We start from the raw sequence: 27,498 nt of genomic DNA on the forward strand, positions 1-27,498 counted from the left end.
GGGGATTCTGATCTGTGACGAGTGCTGCAGTGTCCACCGGAGCCTGGGCCGCCACATCTCCCAAGTGAGGCACCTCAAACACACGCCGTGGCCTCCAACACTGCTGCAGGTAGGAAGGAAAGCTGTCTTCCTTGGTTAAAACTGGATGTATTAAATTTTTTTATATCATTAAACTGTTGTTTGAGAGGGGCTGGTCCTCTTAATCTTTCATTTTCTAAGTTAGTCTCCTCTCGTTTCTCTTGTTTTCTATGATGGACCACTAATACCAGACCGCTGAAATCAGAATTGTCTCTGCCTTTTTAATTTGATACCTTTGCTTTGGAAGGTCACCTCAATTTTCTTTCACACTTCTGCAACAGATCTGCATCAGCCTAAATTTTCAATGTATAGCAAGATTTTCTTTTCAGTAGAACTGCTGTTGGGAAGAGAAGGGAATTTTAAGGAGCTTCTTACTACATTCCACATCATAACCTCCTCAGCACGTGCCCAGTTCTGATATCCCAGTAGGTTCTGGATGCTGGCACACAGAATGGGAATCTGTTGGCTTGATGTCTGCTTGGAAATAATTACAGATATTTGATTAGTGCAGCCAGCAGCACAGTGTCAATGCCTGTGTGTGTATCCTGGGTTTCAGATGGTTGAAACGCTGTACAACAATGGTGCTAATTCCATCTGGGAACACTCTCTGCTGGACCCTGCCTCTGTCATGAGTGGACGGCGCAAGGCCAGCCCGCAGGACAAAGTGCAGTAAGTGGGAAATGGCAGAATTGTTATTTTATAGAACTGTAATTATTTTATTCAGCAGTGACAGAGCAGCAAGGAATCCATGGGAACCTGTGTGTGTTTTGTTGCTGGAGGAGAACAAGACTAAATTAGTTATTGGTGCACCCATTATTATTTTTTCTTTACTTTTCAAGGATTAATTTTTAAAAATTTATTGCAAAAATTCATTGCTTGAATTCCCTGAACTGTTGTCTCCTGACTTCTCACTTTAAATAGTGAATAGTCTTTGAATCAAAAGACTTTTAATTCTCATGCCACGTGCTTCAGTTATCTGAATGCTGCCAAAAAAACTGAGTTTGGCTGATGAATTAAGCAAAAATTGGGAGATTTCTGTCACTGATTATGGTGCTTCATTTTAAAATGTAAATAACAGCATATAGTAAATATAGATCTATAGTTGGCATAATTTCTTTTAAGAAATACACACCACATGCTGTGGTCTGCAGATACTTTGATATTAGTAACAGAAGTTTGCTCTGCATAGTCAGACAATCAGCACTGGGTTGTTTTTTAATGAAAATATTTTTCCACGTCTGACTTTGCCACTGGCAAAGATCTGATTCCATCGTCGCTTGTGAATTTTCCTTTTTTTTCTAGAGCATCTATATCACTGTGAAAGCACTAATATTTCTTTCCTTTCCTTTCTGTTGCCTGGATTTCTGTTTGCAGTCCCAACAAAGCCGAGTTCATTAGAGCTAAGTATCAGATGTTAGCGTTTGTGCATCGCCTGCCGTGCCGGGAGGACGACAGTGTCACTGCCAAAGACCTCAGCAAGGTGAGGGGGCACCTGCAGGGACAGCACAGCAAACCTGACTCACTTCAGTTAGCTGCTTTTGATTCAACTACTGCAGTTTTTCTGCACTGTTACATAAATAAACAGAGTTTAGCTTCACCCTGAAGCCACTTTTTTTTGGTAATACGTATGGATACTGGAAGTGATGGTTGAGAGGCATTAATTTAGGTTAATTGGAGAAGAACTCTTGCACACCACTTTCTGAAAGGATTGCTGAAAAGCAAATGGTGATTCACAGTTGTTGCTGTTGTATTAAATATAATCCTGCTTCTTTTCCAGCAACTCCATTCCAGTGTGAGGACAGGGAACCTGGAGACCTGTTTGCGACTGCTTTCCTTAGGAGCTCAAGCCAACTTCTTTCATCCTGTAGGAACACTTTTTTCATTGTTTTGTTAAACAATCAATTATAGCTCAGTCTTCTGCTCAGGCCTGTTGATTAAGTAGATATTTTCCTTCATCCCTTGTAGGAGAAAGGAAACACCCCTCTCCATGTTGCTGCTAAGGCGGGACAGACTCTACAGGCAGAACTGTTAACGGTTTATGGTGCTGATCCTGGCACACAAGATTCCAACGGGAAAACTCCAGTTGACTATGCAAGGTAGAAGCTCTGACATACACTACCTGATGTTCATAAATCATGTGAGGAACCTGCTTAGATACATTTCTGTCCTGAAAATAATCTGAATGTTAAATGCTAATTATACTTTTTCTAGAAAGAGTGGATGAATAAAGAGTATAAATAGGCATTTTCATCATTTCATAGCTCGTGTTCTGGGTGCTTGAGACAGTTGTGATCCCAATGACACAGGCTGTGCTGTGCCAGGCTAGCAGCTCTCAGAAAAGGGATCTGAGGAAAAGAGTGTCTGCAAGCTCAGCCAGCTGAGTAGGCTCCAGGGGTGTGGAGTAACTCGGGAATTGCTGTGGGAAAGGGCTGAACTGCACAGATGGGTTGGGGCGCACAGGGTGGAACCAGGTTGTGGGTCTGTGCTGGGTTGTTCTAAATCAATTTCTGTGACCCTTTTTAATTCTGTGTGTCTCGATGACTGACTGATGTCCCCTCTGTGTGTGACCCAGACAAGGGGGGCACCACGAGCTGGCAGAGCGGCTGGTGGAGATCCAGTACGAGCTCACAGACAGGTTGGCTTTTTATCTCTGTGGCAGGAAACCAGGTAAGCACAAGAAACTGCACTCTGAGGTCTGTCTGTTTAGTTATAGGACAGTTCAGACTGTGGTATGTGATGTTTGTGTCAGTGTTAATGCACTTTTTATATCCATTTCAGATATTCCAGTATTTATATTCTGTATAAATTATACAGGGAGAACCAAAGAAAGTATAAGATGCAAGATTAGTGATGATGCATTTAAAATTCAGATAAAACTGTAGGGTTTTAAATATACCTAGATTAAAAATTAAGCTCCTTTCTCTTTTGCCACATATGCATGTTCTATATATAAACTGTAGAAACTCTTCCAAGTCATTTCTTGCAATTGAAATGCAAAAGCAGGGGAGTGTTAATTAAGTAGGTTCCTTCTGAACACAAGCACACTTACAAGTTTTTAGCCATTAGCTACCATAAAGTCACCTATTTTAGAACTTAATATTCTTTTTTAATATGATTTTAATACAGTTAATAAGCTTTAAATGGAATCTTTGATAATACCAGGAAATTGTGGTAGGAGTCTTCTTTTAAGACTTGCTAACTCTGTGTAATTGGAAATTGAGTAATTGCATGCAAAATAAATTATTCTGTGTTTGCCTTTTCCTTATATTTTTGAAAATTATAGACCAGTACCAACCTATTAAAATGCAATTTGTTTTCAACTCTAGAGCACAAAAACGGGCAGCACTTTGTTATACCTCAGATGGCAGACAGGTAAGTTGCTGATTCCATGGAATGTTTGAAAACATCAAAATAAAAAAAACCCTAATGATTACATTTAATTTTCTTTCTGAAACACCTTTTAAGCCTGTTGCCATTCCAACTTTTTATGTGTGCCTTTATTAATCTTGGAAGCTTTTTTTTCTAGAAAGAGTATTGTCATATAAACAAAATCAGAATATTATAGAAGTTTGCTGTGTTTGTTAAAATGGAGGGGGAAGGTGAGACAATTCTATTAAGGAAACACACATGAGAATTCCTAAGAAACAGATTGTGTAATAATTTAAGGAACAATTGAGGTGGTTTCCTGATTTTTTAAAATAATACTTACAAGAAAGCTGTGTTTTCCTCTGAAAATATTTATACTTTTGATCTCTGAGTGTTTTTAAGTTTTGGTTGTGAATCAATGAAATAATATTTGTACCAAACATATCAAGTATTAATTACAAGTCCCTGTTTCTCTTTTCTTGCTGTGCAATTGGAAATAAGACGGCTGTAAGTAAACTACTGTCCAACCTACTGCTTGCAAAATTTCTATGAAGAGCTTTAATAAAATTAAAATTGTATGGGTAAAAAATTGTGGGTATCCATATTCCAAAGGACTTTTGGGATTATTTTTATTTTTAAATTTAAGATTGTTGTGTTTGAAAGCTTTTGAATACGCTAATTGTGATATTGTATTAGTAACATCAGTGTGTTAAAAGTGATACTAAAAATACTAAAATATTAGGGGGTTTCAAATAGAAGTGACATTTTAATCCCTGAGTTATTGGAATGTATAATTTGTGTTTAAGCCATGACATGCTGTAGATGTAATGATCACATCTTGTTTTCATAGCAGTCTGGATGTATCAGAACTGGCAAAAGCAGCCAAGAAGAAGCTTCAGTCTGTAAGTAAAACTCCTTTTCTAGACATGGCAAACTCCTCACTTCATCTTTCAGGCTTCCTAACACAAGGATCTCTTGAATCACCCACTGCAGGAACAGCTGGAAACAAAAATATTTTGTGGGCCTTTGCTGTTCAGTTAATCCCAAATCTGCAGTGGTGTTTGGTACCTCATTCCCACAGTGGCTCTGCTTCACCCAAACACACGAGGTCTTTTTGTGGTCAGATAGGAGAGAAAAATCCATTAACCAGTAAAGAAGTGTAGAACAGAATTGTTGTCTTTGTACCCAGAAACTGGGTGATCATCCAAGTCTGCTCCATGGATTTACCTCACTGGGCAGGCTGAGAAAGGAGCATTTCTATAAATTATGTAGGCTGAAGAAAAGAGAGCAGAGTTGTGCTCTTACATTTTCTCTGTTACAGAGAACTTATTGGGTTTAATTTATTTTCAAGCTGTAATTATTCTCTTCCACCCTCAGCTAAGCAACCACTTATTTGAAGAACTTGCCATGGATGTGTATGATGAAGTTGACAGGAGGGAAACAGATGCAGGTGAGTGAGGCTTTCTGGAATGAAATAAGATAAATCCGAATTGTTACATTACAAAAAAGATGCTAATCCAGCCACATGTTCTGTTGAAATGCTTCTGTATTCAGTAATTACTGCTGATGGGAGTTTCTTTGTCTTGCATTGTGTGAAGGGGATGTTAATTCAAAAAATGCTGTGTTTTTCACAGAGTAGGGAACCCTCTGGGGAAAAAGCCTTCCTTTGAATTGATTGTGTTTGTGTTTGAAATTGTCTTTTATTCTTTGACAAGAAACACTGTCGAATAGTACAGGAAGGTTATTCCCTGTTTTTGTTTTTTTCCCTCTGGAGCAGTTTGGCTTGCAACTCAGAATCACAGCACACTTGTGACAGAGACCACGGTGGTCCCTTTTCTTCCCGTAAATCCTGAATATTCCTCAACCAGGAATCAGGTATGAAATCTTCTTAATGCTGAAAAATAGTCTAATAGGCCAGGTAATTTAATAGGCCTAAGGAATCTTGCTTTACTATATTTCATTACTGTAGAAGAGTTACATCTACTTGGAAAGAGGTTAAAATAATTTACATTTCCCTTTTAAGTCACACTTTTTGCAATAAATGTAATTGAATAGTCGACTCACTCTGAGTGTATAGTCTTAGTTTTTCTGGGAACTCTGCTGTTCATCTAACACAGGATGTACTTTTATTTTCCCTGCATTATTCTGTAATTTAGGGAAGACAGAAACTGGCTCGATTTAATGCCCATGAGTTTGCTACACTGGTCATAGATATTTTAAGTGATGCCAAACGAAGACAACAGGGGAATCCTCTCACTGGTTCCAAAGGTGAGTGAGCTTCTGTTGTCAGCTCCTCTGAAGGCAGTTCCTCAGTAGTTCAGTCATTCCCAGAACCCTTTCAGCAGTGCTGTGTCAATGGAGAGAGAGAGGGATTGTTTTTATAAATGGAAACTAACTCGTGGATATCAGGCTACTGACAACAGGCAGTAGGCCACCAAAATAATGCCCAAATACGGAAGATTAGTCTGTTAAACTTGGTATTTGTAACAAGAATCAAGGGGGATATGTGCAATTTGGGAACATTCTTTTGGGATGGTTGTGATTTTTATAATAATCTGATAATATTTTCTGGAATACTCCTGAACAGTGCAAGAGTGACACTTGTCTCGACTGGCATCTGGGATAATGGCAGGGGTTTAGATGTTGGAATTTCTGGCTGCTCCCTACATGCAGGACGTGGCTGTAATTTAGATCTTATTGCTAATTCACCTAACAAAAATGTTTATTTTCTGTATTTCTTGAGCATGACAGATAGCAAAGATCACAAATAGTTGTGTTAACAACAAGGCAGAGCCACAGTTCTAGCCATGATGGTATGAAATAACATTGGAGCACTAGTTCTCCCTCTGGAGAGAAAACACAAAAAAAATCTTTTCTAACTTTCAATTTTTCCCTGTATTTTTCATTTGAATGCTGGCATCCATTTGTCCAGGGTAGTCTGTTGGGTTTTTTTAATATGTGTGAATTTCATTGAGCTGTTAAAGCGTGATTCTCATCACTTATTTTAACTTGACTAAACACTTGTAAGAAATGAAAAGGCAAAACCATCAAACTAGTTTTGGACAATGGTAATTCATACCTGCTAGGTGGATCTAAAATTAATGTTTTAAAAGTGTGCACTTCCATTTCTTCTCCAAACTCCCTTGTATGTTTTTTAATGTGTTGATCTGCAGAAAATGTGGAACTGATACTCAAATCAATCAGCAATCAGCACAGCAGTGAGAGTCAGGATAACGACCAGCCTGATTATGACAGTGTTGCTTCAGATGAGGACACAGATCTGGAAACAAATGCAGCTAAATCAAACAGACAGAAGGTAGGCTTGAAATAGTGATACACACCCTGAATGTTATTCATAAAGGGAATCCTTCCCCTTGTGAAGGGATTTAACTTGCATAAATGATCAGAAAATGGATTTTAAAATTAATTTTCAAATTAATTTTGTAATCATGCCTCACTCTATGAATTTTCTAATAAGATTAGGTGTTGTGACTTGAGGAATTTTTACTGTAAAAAAAAATGCTTCTCTAGAAAAGTAATGTGTATATCTGGAGATAAGATAGAGACCTAATTGCACAGATGAAATAATTGCATGTACCAAAACATCCTCAATCAGTGATTCCATGATATTTCATGAAGGTACTGCTTCCTACTGAAGAAATATTTACAGCAGACCAACATGAACAAGTGGTTTAAACCATTCCTGAAAATAATGCAGAGTGGTTGAAACAGGGGCAGTAGGTCTGTTAATTCTACTTTATTTTCCCCTGATGATATGCACACTGGATGTTTAGCAATCTATCTTTTATGACTTTCCAGTTCTTTATTGCATATTTTAAAAAAACCTTATGAAAACAGTATTTTGTCACTGAAATGCTGAGACAAATGTTTTTAGAGGAGCTAAGAGTTGATTGACAGCAGATTTCTTTTATAGTGGACTAAAATGATGCTAATTAATGGATCTTATTAATTTAACTTAAATTGAACTGTGATTCTTTTGAAGTAAATACATGAAAAGCTGTAGAAATGTCATTGTTTTGTTTCCTTCTTTCTCAATGGTTTACATATTTTTCTGTTCCTGTTCCTAGAGCCTGGATTCAGACTTGTCAGATGGACCAGTGACAGCCCAGGAATATATGCAAGTTAAAAATGCTTTGGTGGCTTCTGAGGTGAAGATTCAGCAGTTAATGAAAGTGAACATCAACCTGAGTGATGAGCTGAGGATCATGCAGAAAAAGGTAACAGGCACAACTCTGTAACCCCTCAGCTCTTGGGGTGTCTGAAGTTATTAGAATAAAACTGCTGGAGCTGAGGATGCAATAACCCAATATTGGGATAGTGAGAAAACTCATTTTAAAGAGCTGCTCTGGGGTCAGATATGACACTATAAATATTTATGTGCAACACATGCTTTGAATGTTGTTTTTTCTGGAGCTGATGCTGATCTGACCCAACAAATCATGATGATGATTTGACTTATGTCAAAACTTTGACATAAGTTTTCCAAGTAACAAGACAGTTTTTGCAAGTCTTGTGTGTTTTTGTTGTCTTTAAACAACGAGGAAGTAAGTGCCATCTATATAATGTACTTCCAACTTCCCCAGTAAATATGTTGGCGGGTTTTTCCTGTTATTAAGCCTACCTGGAATGAAGAGAAATTAAAATCCAACCTAGTTTGGCTGTACTGAATGGTCTGCAATGTGACAATACAGTATAAAGTTCTTGTATACCATGAGGCCAAGATTTATTTGTTTGCCTGTGTTTGAATCCATGGGAAATAGCACCTATAGGACATAGTGATAAACTCAATTCCCACCTTAAACCTGCACTGTGGGTTTGTCTGGACAAAGGTAAAGCAGAGGTGTCTCATTTACAGCACAGGTTACTATGTGTAGATGGTCTGATACAAAGAGAAAACTGAGCATTTATGCTAAAATCCTGAATTAAAAGCTCAAAAATCTGAGTTTGGAAGCCAGGCCTCTAATTCCTTATATAAACAAATCAAGAATTTGTTGCGTGCTTTGCAAATAGAGGCTTTTGTGGGGTTAAGGAGAATTTATATCTGTACTGAGTTCAGTCTGCTGCCTGCCATGGTAGCTAGAAAGGACTGGCTGCTTCCTCAGATTAATCCCTTTAATTAGTGTTTAAAATCCTATTTTCCAAATAATTAAAATCCTGCAAGAGTGACATGTAGAGAAAGTTTTTCAGGCTGTACTTGTGCAGGTGAACCTGCTGTTCTGGGCAGAGGTTGATGCTTTGGAGGGTGGTGAGACTGTTCAGCTCTTTGTACCTGAGGCCAAGCTAATTCAGCAGGTTGGAATATCCTTGTTTGTTAAGGGCCAGCGTTCTCTTCTGTTGTGTTCAGATCTGCTGGGATGGTGAATACTGGGGGATCTCATGGTGTTTCCTTGGTCTTTTAACAGCTTGTACTGGTTGAGCATTTCTCTTGCATCAACTGAATTAACTTTCCACTTATACTGAGTTTCTTTAAACAGATATAGTGTATTTAGGGTAAAAAAAAAGTCTTCAGAGCCTGTAAATTAATGAGGCTTTAGTATATTTATGTGGTGTAGAAGGAGGGAAATCATTGCTGTGCTGCAGTGTTCTTTACTGAATCTTTTCTTTCTGATGTGTTAATATAGCAAACTTACTCCAAGTAACTCCACCAAATAAAACAGAATTGGTGCATTTTTACTATCAGTCAAGTAATAATCAAAAGCTTTAAAATGCTTTCTTCCTGGCTTCTTAGAAAGCAGTAGCTGATGCTTAATTTTCATAAGCTAAATTTTCTCCTTGCTTTGCAAAGCAAGCTCGAGTTCCTTTGTGCTGCCTCTGGTGTCTGTGCTGCAGTTCTGGCATTGTCACATTTCATGGGCCTTATGTTAAAGTCTGCTAAATTCTTGTATTGGCTGCTGAAATGGATCACTTTGCTTGGAAAACTGTTGTATTGTCAATCCTTTCCCTCACAACCTCATTATATCCCACAATTCCTGTGCCAGTACGGAAAGAATGGATCATGTGTTTTGAACTACAGCACCCAGAGTTAAGATCTAAATTAGCTTGCAGTGCTGGAAATCAGCACCTAAATATTTCCACATCTGGAACACAGACGTTTCTGTGCTTATACCAAGCAAGTCAAGTAGATTTTGAAAAAGAAATGAACCCCCAGCCACCAGTAACTGGATTTGGTATTAAAGCTGACAAGCGTGTATTGCATGGGCAGTTTGCTCTTGGCACTTGCTGTTAGGAAACAAACACTGCTAAACATTTCTTTCAGCTTCAAACGCTACAGAGTGAAAATACCAACCTCAGAAGACAGGCCACAACCAATATCTATCAGGTCCAAAGTGGTTCTGAGTACCCAGACCCCACCACCAATTCCTCCTTAAAGCGGCGCCCGTCGGCCCGGGGCAGCAGGCCCATGTCCATGTACGAGACTGGCTCGGGGCAGAAGCCCTACCTGCCCATGGGGGAGGTCACCTACCCAGAGGAAAACAGCCCAAGGCTGCAGCCCTTCCCTCCACACGTGAGTAAAACTGCTGCTGCTTCTGCATTTCTTCTCATGTTCAGCTTTCCTGGCTCTTCCAGCTCTGCTCGTTCACCGACGCTGCTCAGCTCTACCTCAGAGAGGAAAAAACCAGAGGGAATAAGAACTGTGAGAATTGTTCATGTTTGCTGTATTAACATGTCTGCAGGAGCCTGATGGTTTGAAAAGTAGAAGCTATAGCAGTTCTGGAACATGTAAACTGGAGCTTTTGGCTTCTGCTCAGCTGTTTTTTTTAACCACAGTATATATGCCAAATATCAAAATGCGACTGTTTGAAAATGAGGAAGGAAGGAAAGTAGTATTCAAAGAAGGCAGGTAAAATTCATGGATTTGTTCAGATATACAGACAGGTGCCAATTTGTGGAACTTCAGAACCACCTTGAAAAAGTAAAATTTAAGCTGAGTTTTCCTCAGACCACCAGTTTCTTTCTCTGAGTTTGCAGCTGGAGGCTGGAGATGGTTTAGATCTGTCAGTCAGATTCTTCTGGTTTAGTATTTTCCTGTGTGATGTGCAAATAGTGGAGAGGGAGTTCCCTGTTACTAAAAAAATTTTGTACTGAGGTGTTCACACTTTGCATAAGTGACCCAGCACACACCAGTGCATTTAATTAATGACTGCATTGAATTAACTACTACAGTTAATTTTTTGTTGTTATCCTTTTAGGTTTCCCCATGGGCAGAAACCCCGGACAGTATTTTTTTGACACATATTTAAAATTTGTGGATTTGTTACAGCATCTTTCCCTGCTGTTAGCACTGTCTTGTATTTCTTTCCAGTTGAATGATTAAGACCTTTAAAACATATTTTGAAGTTATGGCATGAGGGAGGGCAAATGTTCCATGCACATTCCAAAAAGACAATTGAATGCACCAGGGAATCAGTGCAGAAATTTGTCTGCTGGGTTTTTCCCCGCCTCCAGTTAATTAATTTAAACTATGACATTTAGATCATTTTGAATTATATTGGCATGTTGATACAAAGGCAGTTCTGGCAGCAAGAAATGTCAAAATTCATTCGTGTGTGATAGTGTTTGCAAAACATGACAGTGCCCTGTATAGGTCCTTTGGTCACTTGGTTTGAACATTGATTTGTTATGTGGAGTTAGTTAATTTGGCATTGTGGTGAATATATTTTGTTCTCTGTGGAATTTGGCACCTCTAGAGTGTCAATATTAGGGTGACATCAATTGTATTTTGAAAGAATTAAGTCCACTCAGGCTGAGCCGAACTCTCAAAATCATTCTTGCTTTGTCATCTCCATGGTTTTAAGAATGTTCCTTTATTTAAGTTAAGAGTTTATTTGTGTTTTGTTTGTGGTTTTTCCCGAGTGTTTTTCTCTTTCCCATTTTTAGATCGGGAGGAGTGCGTTTGTGACCTCCTCTTCATCTCTACCTTCCTTCCCCTCCACGCTTTCCTGGTCAAGGGATGAGAGCACACGAAGGGTTAAGTACCTTCCCACCTTTCCCCTGGAGGAGGTGACATCTCCCCAGAGCCAGATGCCTCTCTCTTCCCCCTCTCTCGCTGCCTGGCCTTCTGCATGGAGCAGAACTCATCCCTTCATTCCTTCTGCCACACACTGTGGGCACTTGCCTCTCTCTAACTTCACAATCTCTGGCGTTTAACACCACACACAGTTCTCAGATCACTTGTTCAGCTGCACAACACCAGAAGACAAGTTGGTTGCTGCTTGGACAGTGATTTTCCAGGCGCTCGCTGATATTTCTAAGCCGATGTACAACTCTCCCTGCTGACTAAAAGCACTGCATGAGGCCTGGCTTCAAAGCTGCTTTTCCTGGGGGCTGCACTTTGCACCAATCCAGATGGGCCTGACTGACTGTTTGTCTTATGGATAACAAGTTTGGGGGTTTAGATGTTGAATGGCCATACTCTGACCTCTCCCTGCCAGGACACAGAACCTCCTTTTTAATTTCTTCTTCTCCCCATTTTATTTTGGCTGTACAGTGTTTGAACATATCAGTGCAGAAAATATTAGATTTGCAAGTAGGGATGGATGATAAAAATTTCAATCAAATATCCTGCTTGGTCAAAAGGAAATCTGGATTTGGCTCCAGATGATAGCAGTGCTGTGTGGCACTAGAAGCTTACAGAGGGTTTGTTTGTTTTTATTCTATGCTGATTCTATATTAGTGATTCCATAGTATCCTATTCTTTGTGATTCATTGTTGTGGTTTGTTTTTCTGAGCATATAGTAGAGCTTTGCACTATTTGTATTGATGTCTCTACATCTGGGAGAGGGGAAAGGTTAGACCCTACATGTGATAGTTTCTTATCTTCAAAACGTGTCACTTTTACAGTTGAGCTTTACCAACTGTTCTCTAAGGAGTGTTCAAAAAATGCTGGGTTTTTTCCTTCTGTACAGAGTAACTTTAAAGGGTCCATACTCCAGGTACTTCAGTGAGAATTGCTGGGTTTAACATTGGATGAGTGTTTAACAAACCTACTGGATCTCAACCAATGAAAACCAGTTCCTGGTCATATTTTTGCTCTGTTCTTGAGGTAGAAGTATTATTTTGTAAGCAGATTCCTAAGTGTATGGATCAGGGATGCAGGTTGGAGGTGTCCCTTGCAGTCTAACACTTGAGATTCCCTCCTCATGACTTCAGGGTTTCTGGAGAGCCCCAAGGCTGGTTGTTCAGCAGGGTCTGTGGAGGACCCTGAGCTGCTGATCTCTGTGCAGAGTGACACTGGTGTGACATGTTTGCAAATGGACAAGCTGTAGTGGGAACTTCTGATGGGCTGTGCAGTTTTTAAAAGACTACAGTAGGTGGATGTGTGATGATCCTGGGGCCTGGCTGCAGATTTGGCCTCCAAGCTCATTTTGGTATTCCATTCTTCATTCCACCTTCTCTCTGGGATCAGCCTCCCACTTTGCAATGGGCCTACAGTGTCCAGTCTCTGCTTCCCTGCATCCCTCCTTCCCTCGTTTCAGCTTCTACTTTGGAATTTGCCCTGCTCCCCTTTTGACACTGTTCTTCCATGGCCATCTGTTCCTGATGGTTGGGCCTCCCACCCTTGTTGCATCCTGTGCTCTGCTCTGGGCCACATCTCTCGCTTATTTGGCCTCCCAGCCTTGTATCAGTATCAAGCCTTCAGTGGCCTCAACTCCTCACATTTTGGCTCCCCACACCGTTTTGGGCTTTAGTCTGCAATGGGCCTTATCTGTTCTTGTGTCAGCCTCCAAACTGTAATGGGTTCCAAGTCTCCTCCATTCTGTGCCCTTTGATTTTCCACCCACAGTTTGTCTTCCAGCCATCATCTGTCTCCTGTCTTTATTTTGACTTTCCCATTGCCACATCTTAACCCTCATTTTGGTCTTCCATTTTGCAGTGGGCTTCCCAGGGACAGCCTCTGCTCTGGTGTCAGACCCCGGTGCTTGATTTGACCTCTCTTCTGTCATGGCCTCCTTCACTTGGTTCAGCCTCACGCCCTGTGTGGGGCTTCAGTTCTTGTTTCACCCTCCCACGCCAGGTTTGATTTCCACTCTGTGTTCAGCCTCCCACGTGGGCTCTGCTCTGCCGTGGGCCTCCTGCTCTTGGTCTGGCCTCTTTCTCCCTGGGGTTCTGCCCCTCTCCAGTGGGCTCATGCTCACTGTTCAGGCTCCTGTTTCATAGTCCTGCCCTCTCCATTCGGCCTCTCCTCCTGATGGGATTCTCCCTGTGTGCCCTCAGGGCAATTTCAGTGGCAGGGGAAGGAGCTGTGTCTGTCTGTCTGTCCTGCCTCGCTGGGTGCCTGGCGCTCAGGCTGGTGGGGCTGTGCTGTGCTGGAAGTGCCCAGGGCCTCAGGTACAAGCTGCAGCAGGAGCCTGGCATGGGGTGAGGGGGCACAGCAGGCTCTGGGGACGGCAGCTGGTGCAGGAGCTGTTGTGCTCAGAGCAAGCCCACATACATGGGAACAGCACTGGGCACAGCCCAGGGCTGCTCTTCCCTGCACAGGCTGAAATCAGTCTGTGTTCCTTGCAGGCCTCAAAGCTGGAGAAGCAGAGCAGCGTGTCCGAGAGTGACTACGACAACCCCACCACCCCTGTGGAGCTGGAGGAGCCAGGGTAGGTGCTGTGACACTGGGCTGACACCCAGCTCCATGTGTGCCCCCAGCCAGGCTCCCCAGGCTGACCCCTGCCTCCTTCCCCTGCAGGTCGGGCAGGAAGGGCCGGCAGAGGAGCATTGTCTGGCAGGGGGAGGGATCCATCCCTGAGGACACAGACCCAGCCCCCAGCTCCAGTTTGCCCAGTACAGAAGATGTGATTCGGAAGACTGAGCAGATCACCAAGAACATTCAGGAGCTGCTACGAGCGGCACAGGAGAACAAGCATGACAGGTAAGGGGTGAGTGCTGGAAGAGCTCTGCAGTTGGTGAGAAACAAGGAAAATTCTTCTGGTGTTTTCACCTGTAGTACACAGGAAGGTGAAAAGTACAGCCGCTCCATTTCACACCTATAAAATGTGTAGGTCTGGTGTTTCCTGGTGTCCTAGTCCCTGCACCACAGGGTGAGTGGAAACCAGTGACAGCCCCCTTGTGAGTGGATTCTGGCTGCAGTTCTGGTTGTCCTGCCCTGCCCTGGCTGCTGCCCTTAACTTGTGCAGTTCTGCTGCAAAACAAGTGTTGGTTTAGATAAAAATCAAATGTGTTACAAAGAACTTGCTGCAAGTTTCTCTGGGATCTTCACACTTCCGTGTCCGTAGGTAAGGACACCTCACACAAATTTGATAGTTACACCAGGGCTTGTTTTAGGAGAAAATTACAAAGGAGGGAGAAATTGCCTTTCTTCTGAGGTGTTAGTACAGATAATGTACCAACAAAAAGTATTTTGAACTGTTGGGTTTAGGCACAGCTGAGTAAGCGGGGCACTGACTCAGCACGTCAGCTTGCAGCAGCTTCAGCTCCCTCAGGGAACTTCTGGTCCACCTGAACAATTAATATCCAGCATAGATATGAGTGAGTAAAAGTGATACTGCCCTTGCTGATCATCAGGTGGTGCTCCCACATAGCTCTTCTAGAAGGCTGTAAATAAGAATTACATATTCCCAGGTGTTAATGCATTTTAGGGCTGGAACACTTTGGTCTCCAGGAAGTCAGACCCTGCAGGCGGGCGGGTCCTGCTCTGCTCCAGCCCCTGTGCCCTCTGTGAGGAGCAGCAGCGGTTTGGATTGAGCCCTCACTTCCTGCCTCGCTCAGAGAAGTGCACAACAATGGGGCCACTTTGGTTCTGTGTTTTTTCCTCCTTGTACTTTTCTATTTTTAGAAGGGCCAGGGTGGCCTCTCCCCCTGACGCTGAATGGTGAGTTCTAATGTGCTTGTGCTGAGCTCAGTGCCCTTGGCCAGAACCTTTTCCACTGCAATCCCTTATTACTTGTTTCTCACAGAGAAGCAACAGTAAGAGAAGCTTTAAACGAGTTTAGTTTATGTGTATATCACAGTTTACAGTATTTGAATTTTTAAAAAATCATTGAAAGAAACAGTAGAACACACCTGGCTTTCACTGTTAAACTGATCAGATGTTTAAACAACCTGTTACGTTTATTTTTGTTTTCTTGTACCACGTGTGGAGTGGGGTGTTTGCCTGTACTTAGATGAGTGTCATCTTGCAAAACACTGAACTATGAAGCTGCTGATCTTTATTTTACTATTCCCTGGCGTCCTTAACACAGGGGAATGCTTCCTTACCAAAATGAGTTACTGGGGATGTAATAATACATCCTCCAAGCTGGTGGTGGGAACACTGTAGGGAAAAATCATGTGCTGTGTAGATAATTGGAGAGTAAAAAAATGATGCAAGAATATCATCTACTAATGAAACACGTTCTTCCTTTCTTTCCTCGCTCTCTCCCACCCCTTTTCCCATGCTCTGAGCAGACCCTTGGAGCGTGCGGGCACACTCCAGCTCAGACACAGCCTCGGCTGCTCCGGCACACGGCTCCCCTGGGCTGAGAGAGCTCCCCTGCAGCCTCTGACCATGCAGCAGCCCAGCCCTGCCTCTTGGTACTCTGGCCTCTGTCCCTGCCTCCCAGGCACAGTGTCCTTTCTCTTTCTCTCTGCTGCCTCTTTCTCTCCCACTCCGTCTGCACAGGGGTCATGGAGGGCGATGCATGAAATGCTCTGGGTGATCAGGGACCTGCAGACCTGGGACAGCACCTGCAGTGGCAGCTCCCAGTGTTGATTTGGTGGGGAACAGAATCACAGCCTGAACTGGAGCTGGCTCTGGTATAAATGATTCTCCTGTCTCTGTTCTGTTTGTTGTCCTTTGAGGTAAATTAAATTACAACAACTTGGCTGGAACTGGATGATCATAGAACTATAGAATCACAGAATGCTTGGGGTTGGGAGGGACCTAGAGACCATCACATTCCAGCCCCTGCCATGGGCAAGGACACCTTCCACTATCCCAGGTTTCTCCAAGCCCCCTCCAACCTGGCCTTGGACACTTCCAGGGATGGGGCAGCCACAGCTTCTCTGGGCAACCTGTGCCAGTCCCTCACCACTGTCACAGGGAACAATTTCTTCCTTTAGGAATAAATCTTTGAGGTTTTATGTTCCCTTCCAACCCAAACGGTTCTGTGATTTTATGAACTAACAGCACAACATGTGGTTGCTGCTTCTGTGCACCTTTGCAAAAGAAGCAGGAGTTTCACATCCCCACTGTGGAACGTTCACACCTGATAGCTGAGTGTTTGTGCAGCTGGGGGTCAGATGAGATCATTTGTATCTCAAATCAGTGAAAAAATGTGTTTATATAGGATCTTCCAACCCGACCAAAATACTGTTTATAAGTGCCTCAAATATAAGTGAAGTTTAAGTGAGACACTCTTTAGAAGAACTTCTCAGGTTCAAACCCCAGCTGACAAATGTCAGGATTAGATGAGGAGATGAACACAAGTTACTGGTAATGATGGATTCTTTTTCCAAGCTGTCACTACTTGAATATCTTCCTGATGTCTCACTGCAATGTGTGTAAACCCAACACACGTGTCAGAGTATTTCATGAGCTCACAGTGAGTGTTTAGGTGATAAACTAAAGCCATTTCTCCAGGACACTGCAGCTGACCTAGAGAACATACTATAAAACACATCATTAACCTGGGTCTTTCATTCAGGTTACTCTGAGGGCTTTCTCTGCCTTGTTAGCAAAAGGTTTAATCAGCAAATTTCCCTTTCATGAGGTGGGGTGCTGGTCAATGTGGCTGGTCAGGGAGCAGATTAATCATTAACTCAGCAGCAGAATGGGAATGATGGTGAACTTGAAAGACCTCTCTCCACTTTTAGTTTGGAAGAACTCATGTGATTTCAGACACATGGAAATACTCCTTTTACAGCAATTTTCCTGCATTGCCGAAATGACCCCAGTGTGTTGCTTCTCTCTCAGTGCATTTGCAAGTGACTGATTTTTGCACCTTTGGTGTTGCAAGATGACTGAATAAATAACAACTGGGGAGTGGGTTTTGGGGCTCTTTTTGCTTGAAAGGGCACTGACCTACCATAACCTACAAATGCTGAATAGTTTTCTTGAATGCTCTTACGTAGTGATTTTTGAGATTCTCATGTTTAAGACTGAATCATGTGAACTGTCTTATGCTAAAACTGAGTCTTTGAAGCATAAAAACGAGTCTTTTGAAATTAGACTTGTGACAGAGCACACTAACACTTCACTATTTACCATAAGTTTCACAGCAGTTTATGGTAAATAGTTTTAAGATCTATTTTGAACAGACCAAATTTCATTTGGTGTATAAATCAGAGGGAAAATCTGTGAGGACTAATGGAACCTGTCTTTGCTTTATGAGCTAAGTCACCAGAATTACAAAATATTTAGCCTTAAACTTACATGTGGTGAAAGCAGTTGGTAGTTTGGGGATGCATGTGTGTGCAAACTGCTGTGTGAGAATTGTGTGTTGTTTGTTTACTGTGTATTAGTTAATCTAAGAAGGCATCTTGGTGTTCTGAAATTGCCTTCATGTGATGTTTTACCTTTAGTTAAACTTCACCCAAAAAGTCAGGTTGGAATTCCATATGGGAAGTTGGGCACAGCCCATCTCAGTAGGGGTCTGGCCTTTCCATTTGGAAAATGAGAAAGGGAAAATACCTGCATGGTACTGCATTCCTGGCTTCACCTGGTCATGAACACAGGACTGGAAATAAACTTACTCAGGTCAAACATACAAAGTGATTTTTATTTTTTCTATCTACTTTTTTGTCAAGACTGCAAAAAAATTTGCCTTTTTTTTCCCCCAAAGCACCTCTGTATCACCAGATTTTGTTTAAATATTTGCAAGCTGCAGAATCTCACTGACTGCCTGACTGACATGATCGGTTTGGTTGGGCATGGTGTCCTGCACACAGCAGTAATCCACCAAACAGTGAGCTGAGCCACTCTCTGTACACTTTGGAGATGAATTCCAGTATCTAAACTGTTGGGCAGGGGGGTGGGTTTAAGAAATGTGAGTATGAATTAATGTGCAGTTAATGAACTGTTGCAGCAAGTCCAGAGGAGGCCATGAGGTGGGTAAGAGGACTGGAGCACCTTCCCTATGGAGACAGGCTGGGAGAGTTGGGGCTGTTCAGCCTGGAGAAGGGAGGGTTGTGTGGAGATCTCAGAGCACCTTCCAGTGTCTGAAGGGGCTCCAGGAGAACTGGAGAGGGACTGTTCGTCAGGAACTGCAGTGACAGGACAAGGGGGAATGGGTTCAGACTGACAGAGAGGAAATTTAGGTGAGATATACAGAGGAAATTCTTCCCTGTGAGGGTGGTGAGACCCTGGCACAGGGTGCCCAGAGAAGCTGTGGCTGCCCCATCCCTGGAAGTGTTCAAGGTCAGGTTGGACAGGGCTTGGAGCAATGTGATCTAGTGGAAGGTGTCCCTGCCCATGACAGGGGGTGGGACTGGATGGGCTTTCAGGTCCTTTCCAACCCAAACCAGTCTGTGATTCTGTAATATTCAGACACATTTCCATAATTACATACAAATGGAGACTTTCCTGACAACAGTTGGTATAACAGGTGTGAAGAGTTATTGCCTCAAACCCACTCTGAAGAACAATGAAAATTTAAGAAATAATTTTGCACTGTTGGTTAAGTTCTTGCTTTTTCTGAAGTTACATAGTTGTTTTTAGAGTAATAGCCACTGACTAGTGAACTGGAAGAGGAAGGAGAGTCTCTGCATAATGAATAACCCAGTGCATCTTTTTGCAGCTATATACCGTGCTCCGAGAGAATACATGTGGCAGTAACAGAAATGGCAGCTCTGTTCCCAAAAGTAAGTACCTGCCAGCATCAGAGTGGTTTTGGCCTCATTCCCCATGTGTAGATTTCCCTTCATAATAAAAACCAAAAGCCAGAGGAAGGGAGAAATTATGAGGTGTTTTACACGTTGCACCTCTGCATTTATTAACATGGCAACTGGGAAGGGCTAAAGTGTGAATCCAGGCCTCTAATTGTACTCTTGAACTTAAAATTCTTAAGAATAGTTCCTCCAAAACTGGAGGCTACTTGGGTCTAGCTTGAGGCATTGTGTGGTTATATGGGAATTTCACTAGACTCATCACCCCCTTTTCCATCTGAGTGCTGGTGCCTGGATTTCTTACTTGCAGGCATGTTGAGATCTGTTACCCATCCACCAGAGTGATCTGTTTGTTCACAGCATGTTTAGGGAGAGACATCTCCATGACTGAGTTCTTGTGAACTTACTTACCTTTCTAAACTTACCTTACTACCTAAACTTACCTACCTTTCTAAAACTGCCAGCAAAGATCTAAGGCTGTTGTGCCCATCTGCACTGATCGTCCTGGACACGCCGTCCCCTCCTGCCAGCCAGGACATGGGCTGGGAGCAGGAAACAGGCACCAGAAAATGTGTATGAGTAACTTCCTACGGGAGAGTGAAGCAGCATTCCCTGTGCACTGCCTGGCAGGGGCTTGAAATCTCCCTGAGATGAGAGAGGAGAAATCGCGTCTCCTGCCGCGCGGAGAGGCCTGTGCAGAAGGACAGGGCCTGGCAGCAGATGTCCCCCATCAAAGAGCCCTTGTGAGCACTCCCAGCTGCTGAAAGGGGTTTGTTGTTCTGCCTAGTTCAGCTTCTGCTTTCCCTCCCCAGAAGCCCAAGTCGGAGCTGGTGAGGACGTCCTTGCGCCTGCTGACCTCCAGTGCCTACCGGCTGCAGTCGGAGTGCAGGAAGGCCCTTCCCGTGGAGAGCAGCCCCAGCACGGACATCCAGCTGGTCACACAGCAGGTCATCCAGTGCGCCTACGACATCGCCAAGGCTGCCAAGCAGCTCGTCACCATCACAACCAAAGAGAACAACAACTGAGTCACTCGGGGCTTCTTAGGCTTGTTTTTTAAAAGGTTGGATTTCGACACCTAGGTGTGGGACTATTCGAATTTTTACGAGGAAAAACTTAAAGGGGCAAGAAACTTTTTTTTTTTTTTTTTTAAACTCAGTATTATTTTTGCATGTTTTCTAACAATCTTATGATTAATTTAACCCACTGCCTTATTTTGTGCCTGTGTTGCCAGTGTAGTTATGGATAATAGCATGTTGCAAATAGCTGTCGAGCCAATACCACGTCCCAGTGCTGTCTCGAGCTCTTGTAGATGTTTCCTTGGGGCCACGTTCTGCTTTCAGATCCTGCTTGTGGGACTCCTCTGGAACCACCTGCACGGATGGGAGGGCAGTGTCTGCCTCGCTCCGTCCATCCTGGAGCCTCACCTGCCAGGATCCCTCTGGATGAGGCTCCGAAGGCTCCGGGACCCTCACTGCCAACCAGCAGGAAGGAGGTTTGTCATCCTGGTAACGGGGTACAAGCCGAATATTCTCTCTTCCCATATCAACTGTTGTGCAATATGTTTTTAGTCTGCTAAACCAATAGTAGTTGTGGGCATCCAAGCTTGTTACGTGTAACTCTACAAGGTCTTTGTCACTTTATCTGTTTTGGAAGGAATTTGAAACTTAATAGTTATTTCTTTTAGTTGTCACTATGCCATTAATATATATGTTTGATGTTACTTTTAGGGCATTAGTGGTTAAAATATTATCCTTTGTTTCTGAGTTAGTAATTCTTTCTTAAGTTTCCTACAGAATTTTCCTGTCATCTTCAAGGCACCGTCTTGTTTGCAGCAGCCTTGCTCAGTAACTCCACATCCAATTTCACTTAAGGTTTCTGTGCTAATTAACAAAAAAAGGAAGTTAGAAGAGTGCCAGTGCAAAAGCAGCTGTGTCTGCCATGGTATATAACCTCTGTACCTCAACATATCCAAATGTGAAAATATTTCTTATATCTCCGAAGTTTTTTATGCAAATCCTTCAAAATTTGACAACTTACTGAGTAACCCCTGCCAGGCTGCCTGGCCCAAGGGTGGGTGGGTCCCCAGTGGCCACGTGTGCTCCAGGTTTCTTCATTCCTAACAGTTCACAAAAGTGTATCAGTCCATAATTTTAAAAAAGAGACATTTTGGGAATCTGAATTTCAGGTGGGAGAGGAAATCACTAATTTTTGCTCTGCCTGTGTCCCATTTGGAATTGTGTTGTTACTGCCCAGGAGCTGCAGCAGGGGTTGGTTCCTTTTTAAATTATGGTGTGTTTGCATGGATATCCAAACACAAGTGCCATAACACTGCTGGATTCCTGATGCTGTAACTGCCTTCCAGAGTCTGAGGGAGGAAGGAATGGAGAGAGGAGATGACAACTCAGTAAATTAATGTTCTTCACTGTGGGGTTTTATTTCCTTTCTGCCCTTCTGACTCCCAGAAGCATCTGTAGCCTGATGGGAACACAGGCAGGCTGAGATTAGAACTGCAAAAGACCTTTTTGAAACCTCCTTCAAAATCATGCTCCTGGCAATTAAATAGTGAGAATCTTCTAGGAACTTAAATTGGAATCACTGAAAGGCAGCAGCTGGTCTTTTTCAGTGTCTCAGGACACTTCTGTGTGCTGTTCTTTAACATATCTTACCTGCTTTCCAAAGCAGGGTGGCACTGAGTTATGGTGTTATTTATCTCTTATTTAAACCTGCCTTTGATCCAAACCCAAGGGACACTTTGGTAACTGCCAGCCCTTGCTCCAGCTATGCTGAAATCAGAGGGGTTCAAACCCAGCAGGGGGAACCCACGAGCAGCAAGTTCATTAACCCTCCCATCACACAGCACTGCAGTCACAAAGTTTATAGCACCTGAAACAACAAAGGTGGTTTTTTTTTCTTTTATTACTAGATCTCCTCTTGTTCCCCTGTAAACAAACTTGCTCTTCCTTTACAAAATGCTGCAGAGGAAAGGAAAAGCTTTTTTGCCTTTTTTAAATCCTTGTATTTATCAGTGTCATTCTGTCTGTACAATATTTTGACCTAATCTTTTGTTTACAGTATTACTATAAAATGCTAAAACCCTTTCGGTGTGTGAAATAATTTGGGCTTATTTGACTGCTGCTTCTGGAAAGATCTTGGAAAAGGTTTCTCTAGTTGAGTAAAGTGCTGGGGTGCCTTCCATCTTTGTCACAGCCCTTTATCAGCTCCTTGTGCTTTGACAGGACTGATTTCAAGGTGCAGTTGCCAATGATAACAGCAATCAAGTGCAATAATCAACTCAGTCTCCCCTCCTATTGTTTCAGTAGTTTGCTCATGAAAAGAAACAAATCCTTGTTCAGGTTTCATTCATTCTTTATTACAGAAGTGAAAAACAACATTTAATGAAGTCTTCAGCACCTTCTGGAGAGGAATTGGACAAATTAAGAACTGGTGCCACAGCACACATTATCTGACTGATGTGCAAAGTGCATAATGAATTATCTCCCAAAAGCCAGCTGGGCACTCAGGCAAATCCTGATTCACAGAGGTGGGAGCCTGACAGAGCACATCCTGGTTTGCAGCTCCCATTCCTTGTATTCTTTCATGGCTGAGATCCACAGGGCCCCGTTATTTGCTGTGTTGCCACAGCCCAGCTCTTACTAAAACATATCAGCACAACTCCAGTTCTCTGAGGGTGCTCACACCCCCACATTCTTGAAGGCAGTAGAAATTTGCTCTTGTTCAGCTGGGCCACAGCTAAATATTTTCACAAATCTACTGTAGCCTGTCCCAGAGCCACCATTGTTTCAGGAGTTCCTTGAGTCTTCAAAGTTCTCTTTCTGTAGTCTGGAGCTGCATTTAGTGCTCGTTCCTCAGGTCCATGGTGCCTTTGGGTAACTGTAGACCTAACAGGGTCAGAACAAAGACCAGAACTGGTTTATGGGCTTTAAAATTAATCCACACACACACTATTCAACATGCAAAGGAGGTAATCTGCTGGGTAGGAGGGGTTAGGTAGGGTTACTCAAATTCAGCTTTGTTTTTAGAGCCAGGCAAAGCAGGACAGACACCAAAGACATGGAGCAGTGGAGATGCGCTGTCCCAACTGCCTTAATGCAGCCCATAAAGTATTGTCGGCACTGAATAACATCTGAGGCACTAGCAGTGCATCTGCCTCAAACATTCTTTAAAAATTAGGGACTAAAGTATCAATATCAGCAAAAAAGAAAAGCAATTCCTAAGAGAAAACTACAGAGCTCTGTTAGAGGACAGGACAGCCCAGTGATCTGCTCTGGCACTGTGGGGATCAGACACAATGAGAATTGTGTTGCCTAATGCCATCACCCTCCGTGATGGGCTCGTGTGTCAGGGTGGCCTGTGTGTTGGGGTGACCCCTGTGCCAGGGGGACCCCTGTGTTGTCGGGGTGACCCCTGGGTGACCGTACCCTGCGCTCGCCCTCCTGCTGCACAAGCTCCTTGTGGTGCTGCCGGGCCCATCTCTCCTCTTTTTCCTCCTCCCTCCACTGCTCTTCCTCCTCTTGCCAGCAGCGCTCTGTCCCCTGGGCACGGAGAAATTGGGGATGAGATTTGGCACCTTCACCATTCCTGTGTGTCTGTGGGAACCTCGGCCTACCTGTGCCTCCAGTTCCTGCCTGGGGGCTGTCTTCAGTTCCTCCTCCTGCTCCTTCTCCCTCCGACTGAGTTCCTTTGCCTCTTCAAGTTCTCTGATCAGCTGCTCTCGATACTTCAGGGTCTCTTCCTGTGCACGTCTGTTTAACTTGATTTTCTCTTGGATCTGGCGCTGTCTGCCTGCAAAGACCTGTGTGAACGCAGAGGATGGAGGGAGAACGTGGTTAAGCAGTTCCCAGAAAACACATCAGACAAGGAGAAAAATTCTGCCCTGGGTACAGAAGGCTGTGACCCTCTGGAGGGTGTAGGGTTACAACTGGAACAACAATTTCTTCGTGACAAGGGAGAAACCTCATCAAGAAGGGTCATCACCTCATTCATCAGGCGATCTCTGGCCACCTTCTCCCTTTCCCATTCTTCTTTCATCATCTCCCACACTTTTTTAGCTTCTTCCCTGAAGGAGAGAGGAGGAGTTATCTCTGAGGTTAAAATCCCTGTGTGCTCCACAGGCACAGAGGAGCTACCTCGTGCTTTAGAGGAGCATTTGGGTTTCTCTTCATGTTTGTTCCCAGGCAGGTGGCGTGTCCACCAGCCTGTGCCTCTGAGACCCTCTGACCAGGAACATTCAGCACACACAGTGTTCAGAGGATGTTCCGAGGTGGGCAGACTCACGTAAAAAGAGTCTCTAGCTCTGCCTCCCTCTCCTTTTCCAACTGGAGCTGTTCCTCGATGACACGCTTCATCCAGGCCACGTCTGCCACCCCCTGTTCCCGACACCCCAACTGCCGGAGATGATTCTCATTTTCTCTCTCGAGGAGGGCTGATAAGATTTGCCTGTCTGTCTCCTGGAGATAAACCACAAGATTAACAACTGTCCAACAGGCTTCCAGCCTGTGTGCAGGGCTCCTCTCCAGGTGTAACTGGTGACAGTGGCAAGGGTGTGCTCAGCAAGATGCTCTGCCTGCTGAGCTTTGTGCCCCAGCCCTGTGCACAAGCTGGAAGGGGCCTCCTGACTAATTATGCTGGAGGCATCAGAGGCAGACACAAACAAAACACACAGAGCAAGGCTTTTCACCACACAGTAAAGTATGAATCAATCTCTTACCAGCTCCTCCTGTATCTGCTGCGCTTGTCTCTTTAACTGGGCACCACACTGATGCCTCAAAAAGCGACTGAAGGAGGAAAAAAATGGCAAAATTTTAAAAAAAATCAAACATTCAAACTGACTCTATAAGCCCCTTGTTACTGTACAGCAGCACTCAATGAGGTACATCTGTAACAACATGACTTAGAGGCAGCAGAAGAACCTGCTGCAACAAACCAAAAGAAGAAAGGGCACCAGTGCATCTGCTCCTTGGCTGTTGTGGGTGAGTCCATCAAAATCCAAATATGTACATCCTACCACTGCTAGCTGGAATATCTCCTCAAGCCTCAAGTACTGCTGTGGGCTCAGGAACAGATTCTATCCAAAACAAGCTCCACTTGGTGTCATACCCAAGCTCTTTCTGCCTTCGGTGCTCTTCCATTCGTTTCCTCTCTTCTTCCAAGTTCTCCAGCTCCCACTGCTGCTTTAATAAATTCTCTTTTTCTTTTTTCAGCTTTTTTGTCTAAAAAGGAAAAAACAACCACCAAGACAGAGTACATCAGAGAGCTGCAACATCCCAGAAAGCCTGTTTGAACCAGAGTTTTTACCCCATGCTGCTCCTCTGCAGGCATGGAAAATCCCCCTGCAGTCGTATTCCACATTCACTTAATTCATGGCTCAGAGCACAGAGACACTGAGGAGCTCCTGCTGGCAAAGCCTTTGATCTGGACCTGCCACACTTAGAAGTTCCTACAATGCTTTTCTCATCTGATGCAGCACAAAACAGCACTTGCACTTCACAGAATCCCAGACTGGTTTGGGTTGGAAAGGACCTTAAATATGATCCAGTTCCAACCCTGTCATGGGCAGGGACACCTCCCACTATGCCAGGTTGCTCCAAGCCCTGTCCAACCTGGCCTTGAAGGCTTCCAGGGACTTCCCTGAACCCTTCAAGAGGAGCAAACAAGCTACAAGGGTTCAGCCATATGGCAGCATTCAAGGCAGAGGTCTGCAATACCAACAGAAACTGTCACAGCTATCTTCATCCCACATTTCATCCAGTGCAAACCCAGAGGGAAGAGGTCAGCTTGCTGTATTTCCAAGTGAAGCAGTATTTCCAAGTGACGTTTCTCCTCAAATGAGGAGAAACTTAAGATTACCTCTGCCTCCTGCAATTTCAGTTCTTCTATCTGCTGCAGCAACATCTCTGCTTGATTCTTCTTTTCCAGCTGATGCTTCTCTTCCTCTTGTCTCACCCTTGCCAGCTCTTCCCTTCGTGCCATTTCGTACTTGTTTTCATAACGTTTCTTCTCTTCAAGTTCAGTCACCTCTTCCTTTCCCAGCCAAAAGAAAACACAGCATTTCAGGTTAGGCTAATGCAAACAAACACCCTCTGGCTCAGATCCACAAATCAGCCTCCTGCAAGCTGGATGGTTTGGTAATAGTGCCCTTCCTGTAGAATTCCCTACTGCTGTGGGAATGAGCTCCGTGCCCTTGGTTGTTATTTGATTCAAGACCGAAAGAAAACAAACAAACAGCAACTCCTGTTCTCCTCCCACCTCTGAGCCAAGTCCATATGGGAAGACAAGATGTCTGCCAGCCAGGGCAAAAGGCACAAGTTTCACCCTCCACCAGAGTCCTCCCAGTGACAGAAACACCAGGGCTGCCACTCCATACCTTGTTTTTATTTGTTAGCTGATCACCCCAGGCCTCTATCACGTGCTTCTTGTGCAGCTGCAACTCCGCCTGGAGACACAACAGACATGGCATGGCCATCAGTGCCAGAGGTTCTCCTGTCCCCCGGGATCTTCCAGACTCTCTGGAGCACCATCTGGCCCAGCCACAGCCCTGAAGTCCCAGCAGGATGTGCCTCTGCAGAGGTGGGCTCGTCTGGGTGTCCACAGTGCCCACCACGTCCCAAGCTGAGGGTCAGTCTCACATGGGAAACGCCAGTGTGACAGTGACACCAGGGCTGGAGCAGCAGGTGGGTGGAATAAAGAATAAGGAAGTACCACAGCATGGCAGGGACTGCTGTAAAAAGCACCTGAGATACTTACATTGTGGAGGCTGAAAATCTGCTCTGAGTGAACAGACTTTTTTAAAAATACTGGCTTTGAAAGGGCTTCTTACACAGTTAAACCATTTCACTTTGCCTTTTACTGATCAGAGCTTGGGGCAGTTGCTGTGACATGAGTGACAACAATATGTGAGTGACTTTCAAGTTAAAAACTGGTTTAATAAGTACAAGACAGCACAGACTAAATAGAAAGTAACATCACCTCCTGGAGCTCTGTGCTGTTTTCCTTCCAGTGCTCTTGAAGCAGCTGCTCAGCAAACTGGGAACAGAGAGCTGGGTCAGGTCAGGACAGGGGAGGGCTCGGCATCCCAAACCCCCCCAGGGTTCAGAGCACCAAGCGCTGAACAGCGAGGAACTCCTGGGGCCCCCCAGCAGGTCCCGCTAGCACAGCTAAAACACGGGAGCGGCCCTTCACGGGGAGGGATGCGGGACAAGC

The 27,498-nt window shown here is 43.8% G+C and overlaps 2 protein-coding genes across 2 annotated transcripts in view; one reads left to right on the forward strand and one right to left on the reverse strand.

The window, feature by feature from the left end:
• Window positions 1-22,389, forward strand: GIT2 (GIT ArfGAP 2). Its single transcript, XM_029961149.1, has 21 exons — window positions 1-109; window positions 635-747; window positions 1,453-1,558; window positions 1,856-1,942; window positions 2,044-2,174; window positions 2,651-2,745; window positions 3,405-3,450; window positions 3,946-3,951; window positions 4,295-4,346; window positions 4,822-4,894; window positions 5,222-5,319; window positions 5,601-5,712; window positions 6,618-6,760; window positions 7,533-7,682; window positions 9,722-9,970; window positions 11,344-11,433; window positions 13,972-14,054; window positions 14,144-14,326; window positions 19,191-19,254; window positions 20,091-20,338; window positions 20,619-22,389. Exons 2-20 carry the CDS (start codon window positions 635-637, stop codon window positions 20,301-20,303), a joined length of 2,094 nt encoding a protein of 697 aa, XP_029817009.1. The 5' UTR covers window positions 1-109; the 3' UTR covers window positions 20,304-20,338; window positions 20,619-22,389.
• A 237-nt stretch (window positions 22,390-22,626) lies between these two features.
• Window positions 22,627-27,498, reverse strand: part of TCHP (trichoplein keratin filament binding) — a 7,486-nt gene continuing 2,614 nt past the window's right edge. The window contains exons 2-11 of the mRNA XM_029961200.1: window positions 27,265-27,321; window positions 26,663-26,731; window positions 26,146-26,319; window positions 25,396-25,508; window positions 25,007-25,073; window positions 24,574-24,746; window positions 24,274-24,355; window positions 23,906-24,091; window positions 23,718-23,831; window positions 22,627-23,177 (exon numbers count right to left, since the gene is read on the reverse strand). Coding sequence (XP_029817060.1) covers window positions 23,145-23,177; window positions 23,718-23,831; window positions 23,906-24,091; window positions 24,274-24,355; window positions 24,574-24,746; window positions 25,007-25,073; window positions 25,396-25,508; window positions 26,146-26,319; window positions 26,663-26,731; window positions 27,265-27,321 — 1,068 coding nt within the window. The 3' untranslated portion in view covers window positions 22,627-23,144. The remainder of the gene's footprint in view (window positions 23,178-23,717; window positions 23,832-23,905; window positions 24,092-24,273; window positions 24,356-24,573; window positions 24,747-25,006; window positions 25,074-25,395; window positions 25,509-26,145; window positions 26,320-26,662; window positions 26,732-27,264; window positions 27,322-27,498) is intronic.

Source organism: Manacus vitellinus, unplaced genomic scaffold (assembly GCF_001715985.3).
Source record: "Manacus vitellinus isolate BGI_N305 unplaced genomic scaffold, ASM171598v3 scaffold_31_pilon, whole genome shotgun sequence".
Classification (NCBI taxonomy): domain Eukaryota; kingdom Metazoa; phylum Chordata; class Aves; order Passeriformes; family Pipridae; genus Manacus; species Manacus vitellinus.